The sequence below is a fragment of the Clarias gariepinus genome, chromosome 6, assembly GCF_024256425.1.
Source record: "Clarias gariepinus isolate MV-2021 ecotype Netherlands chromosome 6, CGAR_prim_01v2, whole genome shotgun sequence".
NCBI classification, from domain to species: domain Eukaryota; kingdom Metazoa; phylum Chordata; class Actinopteri; order Siluriformes; family Clariidae; genus Clarias; species Clarias gariepinus.
Genome location: NC_071105.1, coordinates 11392793 through 11406392, shown reverse-complemented (window position 1 = coordinate 11406392; position 13600 = coordinate 11392793). Strand labels below are relative to the sequence as shown.

The following is a 13600-nucleotide window of genomic DNA, read 5'->3' as shown; positions in this document are numbered from 1 at the left end:
TGGGGGTGTGTTGTAGCCAGTGGCACAGGAAACATTGCACGGGTGGAGGGAAGAATAGCTTCAACTAAATACCAGCAAATTCTGGAAGCAAACATCACATCAGCTGTAAAAAAGCTAAAGCTGAAAATAGGATGGCTTCTACGACAGGACAATGATCCTAAACATACCTCGAAATCCACTATGGAATACCTCAAGAGATGTAAGCTGAAGGTTTTGGAACGGCCATCACAGTTCCCTGATTTAAACATCATTGAAGATTTGTGGGTAGATCTTAAAAGAGCCTTTCATGCAAGACCAAAAGAATATTACAAAACTAGAAGCCTTTTGCAAGGAAAAATGGGAGAAAATCCCATTTTGAAAGCTTTAAGCTGGCTATAAAAAGCGTTTGCAAGCTGTGATATCTGCCAGAGGACGTGTTAGTAAGTACTGATTATGTAGGGTGCCCGAACTTTTGCACAGTTTCACAATAATTATTATTTTTTAAAATTTATCTCTGTTAAATTTGGCGGCGTAGTGTTGTAGTGGTTAGCACTGTCGCCTTGCACCTCCAAGGTCTGGGTTCGATTCCCGGCCAGGCTCGATTCCCGTCTCGATGCATGTTCTCCTTGTGCTTGGTGGGTTTCCTCCGGGTACTCTGGTTTTCTCCCACAGTCCAAAGACATGAAGGTTAGACTAATTGGCGTTCCCAAATTGCCCACAGTGTGTGAATGAGTGTGTGAGTGTGTGTATGTGTGTGTGCCCTGCGATGGACTGGCACCCTGTCCAGGGTGTACCCTGCATCATGCCCTAAGCCTCCTGGGATGGATACAGGATAAAGCGGTATAGAAGATGAGTGAGTGGGAGTGATCTTTGTTAACATCTTTTTAATTTAAAAAAATCACCAAAATCCGTTATTTATCAAGGGGTGCCTAAACTTTTGCATAAGACTGTATACACATACAGTCATATATATATATATATATATATATATATATATATATATATATATATTAGATAGATAGATAGATAGATAGATAGAGATATGGATAGATAGATAGAGATATGGATAGATAGATAATATATATAAAAAATAAGTCTTTTTCTGTGTGCTGTATAGAGTAGGTAGTGGGAAGCGATGTTTCTTTTCATTTAGGCAGACCGAGGCCATTTCCTTTTACGCCAGCCGCACGGCTACTCTCTGTTTGTTTTAGCCTGCTGGGAAAAACCACTTCTACTCTCACTTCAGCTGCTGCCAGTGCACCCGGCAGCCTGTACAACACGAGACATCTCACATACTCCCTCCTTTCTCCTGACGTCATGTTCCTTCTGCTCAAATGTGCAGGTTATATCATACAAATCAAAATGCTATTGCCATCTTTACAGCCCTTATGATCTGCTTTCAGGTTCATTATGGTTCATAAAGCAAAATGTTAGTTGAAGTTTTTGCCCCACCTGAGAGACAACGACAGATGAGTCTCCGGTTACTAATGTAAGAAGGCCACAGGGAGTGGGTTAGACGCTTTGAATCTGCACACAGAGCAAAAGACTTGATGTAAAGCAATAACAAAGAAAAAAAAAGAAATTAGATAAAGACATGCTTGTGTTTTCATCTGTTAAAAGAAATGACACAGTAGCATTAAAAAATGCTTTTTTTTATTTTTTATTTTTTTACTACAATTCTATGTAGGAGTTCTTCCACCGTGAACTTTAGTGACTCGACTAAACATGTGGTCACAAACACAAGGGTGGTGTTGGGTGGGGACAGATCCTGAGGTGTAACACAGGAAATACTATCTACCACTTACGCTATTTCCAGCAAGTCCTCCATAGCCCTGGTCTACCATAAAAAAAAAAATAATTAAATCCACCTACACCACACCTTAGCAGGACCACAACCCTTAGTGTCAAGCCTGAAATACACACCAACCGCTTCAATAACAGACCTTTTTTTTTGTTTTTTTTTTTTTTACATTTGTAAGGTCAATATTTTTAATTTTTCAACAATCTTGAGTTTGTACATGGTTTTATACAGTATAGTTTATACAACGGATATTAATAGTCTTCTGCCAGAGATGGATAGTTGGGGAACGCTAAATTTACTGCGGAGTAGAAGGAAATAATTTTTATTGTATTAATTTAAATCTTTTAACATTTTATATCCATAAACATCTATATGGCATAATTGCACTCCTATAAATGATTGTAGAAAATTCATGGACATTCATAAGCACATGTAAACTGAAGTGATCAGACAGCTCTGTGCAGTCGGTGGCTTCACATGGCCTATGCCCTCCCTCCCAGGTTAGGAGTTGTAGCTGATGTGTGAGCGCACTAATACAAGAAGTCGGATATGACTGAATTAGGGAAAAAACTGCGAGGAAAAAATGTATCCCTCGTAACTGGGCCTTACATAATACACTCGAGCAAAGCTAAAGTTTCCACAGAAACAGGAATAATCCTCTATTAATATACTGTGATGAGACAGGAATAACCAGGAAGGCCTGGAAATATTGTGTGTGAAAATAAACTGCACTCAAAATTTTTGATAAGAAAGAAAAAATAAATACTGCTTCTGATACTGTAAAAATCTAAAACTGCAAATTGACTATGTCAGCAAGACTACGAATCCATGGACTAGCCTGTCAGCAGTCTCTATTTTTATGGATGACAGAAATAGTAAATTAGATTCGCAGCCTAGCAGTGAAACCAAATAGATAGGTGTTGATTTAATAACACTCTACATTAATGTTGAAAAAGGATCAGCAGTATGAACACTCAGGATCATAAGTATCAATCTTTATAGTATTACTGTTATTGACGTGAATTCAGACAGGGCAGGGTACGAAATCGTTTCCAAAAATCAGTGCTGAATGAATAAAATTGACATTTGCAATTGCTGTATTCAATCCAGCTGAATATTCACTCCAGAGTTTTATTTATATAACACTTTTTACAATGGACATTTTGACCAAGTAGGAAGAAAACTTCTGTATATAAATAAATAATAAAAACAATCAGTGTGTTTATCATGAAAAATCATAATAAAAATCTGATCATTGCCTAAATATTATGCAAATACAACCTCTGATAAATAACACATAACTTTTTTAACCCTTCGATTATTTATTAAACTAAAATGACCCCCCCCCCCCCCCCCCAAAAAAAAAAAATAAAATAAATAAATAAATAAATAAAGTACCCCTTATTGCTTTCTGAAGATTTAAGTTGCAGTCAGGTGCTACTAATCATCAGCTGTTAATTAATTGATCATCAGCAGGTGTACAGACCTCTTTAAGAGCAGTGTGCTGGTCTGGACCAATCAGTTGCGTGTTAAACATAATGCCAAGGGGGAAAGACATAAGCCGAGGACTTTTAGAAGCAATTGTTGCTGCACATTAAATCTGAAAAGGGTTATAAAGCCATTCCCGAAAGTTCACCATTCAACAGCGAGAAAGATTATTAAGTGTGCAACAGTTAGATAAATTAATAACCTGGTTACACAAAATTACAATTTTTAATTTAGGCCCTGGTAAAGCGCTAGCTGCCCAGCACAAGAAAAGATGCAGGAAATTATTTTAAACAATAACCCAAACAAACAATACCCAAATAAATAAACAAAAGATGTGCACCAAAACCAACAAAAAAAAACTAATAATAATAATAAGAATATTTGCAAAATGTATACAATAGGATGATGTGTAAATGGGTGGAAAAATTGTCCAAAGTCTGGATTATTTAAAAATGAGTGTAGTGTGGTGGGAAATCTGAATCGGCCTCACCGGAAGCGATGGTAATAATCTGGGAGCACAATTTTGGAGCTGGAGTGAAGTAGTGAAGTAGACCAGAAGGTAATAATCCAAATGATGAGAACATCCACCAATGACAGCCCTCACTATACTCTTCAAACCCCAACATAAAGTCCACAAACACAGTGTGCTGTTACTCCTGGCACTCTCCCACCACACACTACACTCATTCATAAAGTTTATATATAAAAAACCTGGTTACAAGTGGAAAGCACTCATGATAGCATTGCTAATCTTTCTAGGAGAGAATATCCCAGAACATTCACCCCAAGGTCAGACCATGCCATGCTAAGAGAAATACAAAAACCCATAATCTCACAACCTACAGGCTTCACTAAGCATGTTAAATGTTAATGACGGCACAATTAGAAGAAGACTGAACAAGTACAGTTTGTTTGGAAGATTTGTAAGGAGAAACCTCAACTGTCTAAAAAGAACATGGATGTAAAACCCACGCTCGCAAAACTGCATCTGAACAAAGCACAAAGCTTGTGGATCAATGTCCTTTGGACAGATTAGACCAAAGTGGAGATCTTTGGCCTTAATGCCCAGCTCGGTCCAAAGTGCATCTTGCAATGGACAATGATATGACACACACCAGTAAATCTACATTAGAATGGCTGAACAATTCAAGGATCTAGGGTTTGGAATGGCCTAGTCAAAGTCTAGATCTCAACTGAATTGAAATGCTGTGAAAGAACCTTAGGAGAGCTGTGCATAAATTAATTCACAGAAACCACATTGAATTAAAGGAATATTGTAACTAGGAATGGAAAAAAGAAACAGCACTGTGATGGTCAGAATCGATGGGCAAATTAAACACAGACAGCAGCTCAGATACATTAAACATCATGACACAGCAAAAAAAAAAAAAAAGAGCACAAGATTTTACTGTTTTAGTATCTAATAGGATGAGATATGTATTTTTGCAGGGCTTTGTTTGTTTGTTTATTTATTTATTTTTAAACAACTGATCGGTCAATTATTATTTTTTTGATTAGTCCATTGATAATTTTTCAAGTTTAATCTATCAAGAAAATTCCTGGCTCGAGAATTAATCCCTTTAGTATTTCCCCAGTTTGGACCATGTCAACATCCTTGGAGTGTGTCGATTTGTTACAATGTTTACTTTTGTCCCAATTTTTCATCCACATGGTGGATTTATGAGAGGATTTCAAAGTGAAACATTAAAAGAATAAACATTAAAATTATAAAGACTATTTCAGCAAGTTGATTGACACTTCTGTTTACTCTTGGTCTATGGAAGTTTAATATACACTGTATGGACAAAAGAATTTGTCCAAACCTGCAATGACATTGTTTACAAATACATACTGTACACACAGACAGCAGCTCAGATACATTAAATTTAATATGGAGTTGGTTCCACTTTTGCAGCTACCGTATAACAGCTTCCACTCTTCTTGGAAGGCTGTCCTCAAGATTTTGAAGTGTTTCTGTGGGAATTCGTGCTCATTTATTTTAGGGAGCATTTATTAAGTCAGGCAATGATGTTGGACAAGAAGGCCTGGCTCACTCTCTCTTCCAGTTCATCCCAAAGGTGCTTGATGGACTTGAGGTCAAAGCCAAGTTCTTCAACACTGAACACATCAAATCCTGTCTTTGTAGTGCTTGCTTTGTGCACTGAGGCACAGTCATGTTGAAATAGAAAAGGACCTTCCCTGAACTGGTGCCTCAAAATTGGACGCATAGCATTGTCTAAAAGTCTTAATGCTTCAGCATACCAGGACATATTAAAGTATTAAAACTTCACTGGGGACAAGGGATCTAACTGAAACACCTGAATTCAATAACAATAATTTTTTTTATATATATATTGCGTATCGTAGCCTATTTATTCTATACACTGGTGGCGTGTGAATTTTGTCCACAGTGGACAGTAGGTTTAATGTTTTTGTGTACATTATGCATTGCACAGCTCCATTATATCAGGCGAGTTAATCGGACAACCTATAAAAAGACGATAACTGTAAACACATTCTACACTGCTAAATAATAATCTTATGCATTTATGATGTCAACACTAATTAGCCATTTTACCCAGTGCACTGGATAAGGTTTAGGACACAGCCTTTATTTCTCACTGAACTTGTGCTATATCTATTGATGTGGATGGTGCAGATGGATGTAGCAAAAGAGATTCTTCCGAAGGCAACACTCTACCAGGGAAGGCGATATAAAAATCTTACATCTTGCAGCTTTAAACTTTACTAAATCATTAGAAATTATATCATAAATACTGTAAAGACCTGCATAGTACAGTAAATCAGAACGGACATGATTTCTCCCTCTGGAAAACTTTGTGACGCCCCAACAAGCAATTCATGCTGGGACAAATTTCCCTTTAATTGATATTCAGGTTGTCATTTCTTGAGTACTAACTGTACTTATTCATCTTCAGTAACCTGTTTAAGGAGGATCTGGAGCCTATCTTGGCAAAATTAGCTTTTTATAACGTAATTTACATGACACAGATATAGTAACTGCTGACTTGACTGTTTAAACAAACACAGCCTCCATGTGAGATTTAAACCAGGTATCAACGCACATGAGGGCCTACATACTGTACAGGTACACAATAAGAGAGACTCTTATTCCTTCATTTCACTTATTAATTTAATACTTGACGTTCCAGTATGACATCCCTGCGCGATTTACATATACACACACAAAAAAAACTGCAATATTCCCCATTTGCTTGTTTCACTCAGCAGCACCTGACCTAGCTGCAGTGTCTCTGTCAAGAAAGAAACCACACAGGCCTGTTAGAAACCTGAGCTCACCCAAGTCACCTTATTCTACAGCCATACACCAGCTCCAGCCCACAACACACGCAGGGTTCAGAATTTAGAAAGCACTAAGAGAAGTGGATTAGCTTCCTATTTTACACCCCCAGGTAATCCATGAAACACTGCTAAGCCTGTGCTAGCCACGCTAGGCAACATTCATCTTCATGTCACGCAGCTATCTGGATGCAGTCACTGTCGCTTTCTACTCCCGCGCTGTTATATAACACCTAAAGACCTCGTTGGAGTCAAACACACACATACACACACACATGCAAACACAACACAAAGACTAGTTATGTCAGGAGAGATAGCACAGAGATAGATGTGGTCTATACATGGTGGCTGCACATGTACGCAAACACACGCACACCAACAACAACCAAGGTAACTGTTTGTATTCAATTATTTAATACTCTAATCACACAGTTGCGTTACATTTGGAAATATTTATGAGATCAAAGAGGTAGCCTCAAACTTTTGAAAAATATGCAAAAATGTGCCTTGATGTCTGACATCACCAGTTACCAGTTTTATTTGCCAGGTATATTAATTCTATATACAAATAATTTCTCTTAGTGAGTGTACATTGTAGATATTAAACATGCAAAACTGCACAATATTTTATTATACACAGTACTGTGCAAAAGTCTTAGGCATCATATTATATGCTGTAACAATTTTGTTATATATGTTTATCATGCCTGCATAATTATGTACAAAATCATTCAGTATATCCATATATAACTTAAAAACTAATAAATGAATAACATTACAGGAGAATATATGCACGGCTGTAAAGAAAAATATATATAGCACAAAACAGACCAGTTTTCGGATCCAAACAAAAAACCTAATGTACGCTCCTGAGATAGAACAGTAGTGCTCTGTTCTATTGTACGATGGATGTATGTGAATGAGGGAGTGTACGTACATAAGTGTATGCGTAGGTGTGTATTTGTGAAATAAACTCCTTATACAAAGAGAATTTGGACCCGACCAGCTGGACACATAAGCTGCAACTGTGAAATCCAAATAATCCTTTACCACGCTAGCCAAAGGAAGGGGGTGAGAGGGGAAACAAGGTGGGAAAGACAAAAAAAAAAACAGCATTTAGCAACAGCAACCTTGCTAAAAATGTGTGCGTTTGTGTGTGTGTGTGAGCTTGAGACAGCCAGGAATCTGTGCTCTATACTAAAAAATGATATGCAAGACACCAGAATGGCAGGCCACTCAAAATAGCAGGAGAGCTTATGCCATTTAAAGCCTCAAAGCTGGACATGCAGTGAAAGACAGAAAGGAGTAAAGAAAGGTAGAGATACTGTAGATAGATAAATAAATAAATAAATGAAAAATAAACAGAAATGATCCTTACCTTCCATCATGATTGCAGATTTGCATTCCTCTATCTCCAAGGAGCCTGCAACGACAGGAGGAGGGGGGAAGAAGCCCCTGGTTAGCAGATGGAGAGCAGGAGAGGCAGCGCACGCACCACGGCAGCGCTCAAGAGATTCCCAGCGGCTGTCGCGCGCCTAATGCTCGACCGTGCGTGTTTAGGCCATGGATGCTGCTGCTGCTAGTCACTGCGGCTTTCATAGGATGCTCAAAGGGAGGAGGAAAAAAAAAGCAAACCAGGCAGAGAGGGGAAGGGAGCTAAAAGAGAAGGAGGGTGCTAGAGAGGGAGGGAGAAAGAGAGAGAGGGAGGGGAGGTTTGCTGATGTCACAGCCAATCCCTGAGGCGCTGTCATACGTCACACGGCACACAGCTCACCGCTTCTCTCAGCACCCTCACTGGGAATACACACATGCTCCTAAACACACACACACACCCCTCATTACGGTGCCAGCTACTGCCAGAACACAACAGAATGGGATTAATGTAGTGAACCGAAAAATGTCTGTCCATGTTCCAAGAGCTGTCCTTTCTGAGGGACCTGTTTCTCAGTCTCGCAGAAGCCGCATTTCTGCCCTGAACTTCACAGAGCATCATAAACCCCAAGAATAAGCATTTCTGTTTTGTATAAGGGTATAGGATAGCCAGGGTAACACTCAAAAGTCAACCTAATGTCACGAGGGAAATCATGCCACCGTGGGAGGAGTCAGGACAGATGAGCGAGATGGAGGGACACTTTAGGAGGACACTAGAGGGAGGAGAGGCAACGAGAAAAGAAGGTGATTGATTTAACATGAGAAGGTGGAGTGGGTTTAGAGGGTGTGACCTAATCAAGAAAGGCCGTAGGGTCTCGGGCACACAATTTGATTGTCATCAATCCAACCTAAAAGGCATTTACATGATTTTATGTCTCCAAAAAAAAAAAAAATCACGTTTAGATGGAATAATATAATATTCTATTAGAGTAGATCTACCAATGAAAAAACCTGACTGTAGTTCAGGGACTAGTTTCAGCTTTTGGGTCTTATCCAACTGCATGCTTTTATGAAAATGAATCAGGTCATCAGACCAGAGATGAACTTCAGGGCTAGAGAAGTTAGCAGGAACTGAAGAGTCGATGGTGATGGTCGAAATTGGTAATTTGAAGCCACTTAAAAACAAAACTGTCTCACATACAGTATAATATACTCATATTTAATATATATTTATTTCAGTTCTTTAAATTGAAAGTTTTGTTGTGTAAAGACTGCTCTAATTTTGCTGTACTTAGTATAGTGACAATAAAGAATCTTGAATTGAACCCTAAACCTGTTTATAAATAATTAAGATCCTGATGAGAGCATGTAATATTACGCCTGTCCTTAAATCCCTTCCCTGGAACCCTGTTTCATAAAGAATTGAGAACAAGGTTGCCCTTATTACCCACCAGTGCATCTATGGGGATGCCCCTCCATATCTCAAAGAACTTATTATAAAATAAATAAAATCTATTATTATCATTTTTATTATTATTATTATTATTAAATATTTCAAAATAAAAGCTTATTTTTCTGAGTTTGTATACACTAGTCCCATGGTTTAATACCCCTTCCCCCTCTTTAGGCTTTGTCTGCTCTGAGGGTGCGAAGCTGTCGTAATTAGATTTGCACATGTTAAATAAGATCATAATTACACAATTACAATAGTATAATTAAAAGTTTGGATAGAAAACTATTTAAAAAGGTCGATTCATTTGATCGTATACGGGATGGGCTAGGGCGGGGTTGGATTGTAGCGAGGGAGGGCTCGGATTGTTTTAGACACAAGCAGGGGTGCTCCCAGAATAAAGGTTGGCAAAACACCTCGCTCTTTCCCATTTCTTCCCACAATCCCGTTTCTCCTTCTCTTTTGGCTGCCTGTTCTGTCTTTTCAGTCCGAATGTTACATTTCGCCATGTTTAATCATGTGTACGCTGACCGATCACGTGTTAAATTAAGTAAGCAGGGTAGTAAGCAATTAAGCAGAATCCTCAGCAGACGCAATTTACCCTCCATCTTCTGTGGAATAACAGATGCCGTCTGTGTTTACCTCCCATCCCCCCTCTCTTACCTCTATGTCCTCTTTGACCAACCTCATCCCAGTGTGTGTGGCGTGTGTGTGTGTGTGTGTGGAGTATGTTTTTGTGGCCTGGTGATACCACAAGATATGTTTTCATGTTTGTGTAGCCATTCATATCTACAGTAAGGTCTCTGAGCAGCTTCGTGTGTAAGAGTTTAAATTGAATTCTATGCGGATAAAGAAAAAGACTAAATAAAGCACAATAGGTCACAGTTGGATGAGTATGGGTGCGCACAAGGGAATTATACAACGGAGGACAGATAACAACCACACATGCTCCCACAGAGGCATCACATGGTTAGGAGAGAACAGGCAGCAAAGACGGCGACTTTCTGGTGCTCTGGTGCCATCTTCTGCTTTCAAGCATCGCATCAGTTTAAGATCTGATCTGATTTGTTAGGATTTGCAGAATTCTGGTCCCCTAAAAAAAACTGATGTTTAAAAGGTGAGGTTAATGAAATGCATTAAAAAGAAATTCATGTCATTCCCTCAGGATGGGATTTTTTTGTTAACATTTAATCAATTCTAAACCATTTAACTAACTCAAGCTAATTTAATTCATCTGAATCTGTTTTTGGAGCTCCTGCAGCCGCTAACACAAGCCATGAGAGTGTTTCTATTGTAACAACGAGACCAATAGTACATAATATAAAGGCCAACCGTGAGTCTGAGATCATGACGAATGTGAGATTGGACCAATTACAAACTGTAAAAGATGTGTAAATTTCAATCTGCCTGCTCTGACAGATCTGTATCAGATTTCTGCACCACGTCAAAGTAAACACTGCTGCATAGGTACTGTAGAAGGAAACAAGGTAAATTTACGTCATTGCTGCATGTCAATACATACTGTATTTCACATATCTGTATTTTACTTAAGTGGTTTTATTGAAAGATACTTTTAAACGTTCCTCCACTACATCCTACAGCAAATATCTGTACTTTTACTCGACTACATTTTTGCATGTCGTTGTGTTACGTAACCAAAGAAGTGTATATTATTTGACGCCACCTGCTGCCCATTATGCGTAATTGTGTTTTGTCTTTGGTGCTTAAGAATGATACAGCTTTTTTTTTTATCTGCAGAATGCTCAAGACTTGGGATGGAAAAAGAGCTCAGTAAATTTGATTGAAATTTAAAGGTAAGCATTTTTGTAAGGTAAGCGTTTTAAGACCAGAGTTAAAATCATCAACAGTCTGTGGCGTCCTCAGATACTGAGGATATGTCTTTTGATAACGTAATTCGAGAACTTCTATTTTTACTTTTATGTAGGGCATCTCTACTTTTACTCAACTACAGGATTTGTGTTCTTTTCCTACAGTACCAATGCGTAGCTGTGACTACAAAGTGATGATGGTCTATGGCCTTTTTTTTTTTGCTTCTGGTGTGAGTAAAATCTAATAATAAATCAAGTATGCAAAGATTCCATTTACTGTTTTCTGATTATTACTTATTAATTAATCTTATTTTAAGTTATCTGGAGCACACACAGTTATCTATCTGTTTTACATAAGGAAAAAAGATATAAAAGGATGTTTTGTAATTATTAAGTAGTGGAAAATATTAGGGATTCATTATTGGTCTTAACTCTTAAATTTACATTGTAATTAACTCCGATTGGTAATGTACAATAAGTCAGTGCTCAGTGATGAAACAAACAGGCATGACAACATAAAAACCAGCCTTAAAAAATGAAGAAGAAAGATAATACAGTAGAATAGAGCTTAGATCAGAATCAGAATTTTGAACCAGAACCACATCATTGCTCACAGCAATCAGGTTTGGAGAGACTTCATAAAAACAGTGAAGACGACATCTGGGACTTACCCCAACCAAACGGGATTATTACTTGAAGAAAATCTGACTATGACTGCATACAGATCAAACAAAAAGGCTGTTAAGCAAAAGCTGTTTCATTTAAAGAATCCATGGACATCAACATCTAGGCAGCTTTAAAGCTGCAGTGAGCAAAGCTGAATTCTAGATTACTTTGAAGTACATCTTAACCTGAGGGTACAAGCCTCTAATGCAGACCTTATAAAGCGAAGGCTTGCGGGCTGGAACGTTAAGACTTATAAACATCATGAAATGCAAGGTGCAGTGTGTCTATTCTCAGGGTAACACACTCCTTAGTGTTCGCTGGAATATCTATGACGATGCTGCTGGAAAGGACCAATAATGTGACAGTCCACAAAAAGTGTCCATATACACATCATTAAATCAGGCTTATTCAGTGTAGGCACTGGACTTCTTCAAGGTCTTAACTTGTTCGGGGGGGGGCATTCAGCTAAGGATTATATTGCTAGAAAACTAATGTTCATTGCACACTTCCTCCCAAAAAAAGGTCACCACTTAAGAAGAGTCAACTTATTGGGCTGGAAAAAAAAAGTCTTCAGTTTGAGCGAGAAAATTGGACTTTGTTTTATAGCCACATAATGTTGTTAAGCTTCAAAGTCAGCTGACGACCTGAATGTACTGAATGATCAGGGTATCTTTGACGGGACATGCATATTCCAGGTCTCAAATTGTGAGAATGTGATTCTGGGAGAATATGAAATCATTTTCCCTGGCCACCAGATTGGCCAATTAAATTTTAGGGCAAGTGAATTAAAATCCTAATGTGTGCGACTTTTTCTTTTAAGTATTTTAATATATGACTACTTCATATAAAAAAATGACTTAATAATCTCACCATTAACGAAGCAAAAAACAAAAAAAAACAAAAGACAAAAAAAATAACAGCAAAAATCATATTAAACAAGGATTACAAATAATAATAATAATAATAATAATAATAAAATTAGTTACTTGCTATTATATATAACCAGGTGTCTGCATTCGGCAACACTCTTTTCTTCACAGATCAGGAAGAGAAAATAAAAAAACCTGCAGCAGAAGAGGAAAAGGGACATTTGGACGTCTAATAAGCATGCACGCACGCACACACGCAAAAACCCAGAAGGCAGTAGATATATTTTAGATAGAATATACTCCATAAATATGTAACACTCATATTGGATTTGGTGCTATTAGATTATAAAAAAAAAAGAGAGCCATCCAGTTTTTACAAGTTCATGATGTCTGACACCTGCTGTTACACTTTTGTCATTACATCTCACTCTCTCAGCAGTGTTTTACTGCTCTGTGCTTATTTTAACCTCATTAAGAACTGAAATGTTCAGGAAGCAATAGAGCACCGGGACACAGTTATTTTCATACATTTAGTAAGTGTATACATAAATATAAATGTGTGTTTCTGTGTGTTTCATCCAAGCATAACTTAACATGCACAATTAGTCAAAATTTAAAATGGTATCACTTCTATTTAAATTAGTTTTTTTTATGCATCTGTGTACATTTACTTGCAATTGTACGGACCTGTTAAACAGTATGAACATATCGTATAATTGCAGTAGAAAAAGAAAACTTCTCTTTTTGACCAACACCCAGGAAACTATCTTTTGCTACATGCACATACTTGCCCAGTCATGGGATTAAGCTTTTACGTTGTATGCAC

At 37.8% G+C, this 13600-nt stretch overlaps 1 protein-coding gene across 15 annotated transcripts in view; it reads right to left on the bottom strand.

The window, feature by feature from the left end:
* sgip1a (SH3GL interacting endocytic adaptor 1a) overlaps positions 1 to 13600 on the bottom strand; it is an 89249-nt gene that overhangs the window by 58412 nt on the left and 17237 nt on the right. For 13 of the 15 annotated variants that reach the window (XM_053498394.1, XM_053498397.1, XM_053498396.1 and 10 more), the window contains exon 1: positions 7968 to 8232. In XM_053498394.1, coding sequence (XP_053354369.1) covers positions 7968 to 7977 — 10 coding nt within the window. In that variant the 5' untranslated portion in view covers positions 7978 to 8232. Of the gene's footprint in view, positions 1 to 7967; positions 8233 to 12891; positions 12933 to 13600 lie in introns of those variants that run through there. The other 2 variants (XM_053498391.1, XM_053498390.1) reach the window with 2 other exon arrangements.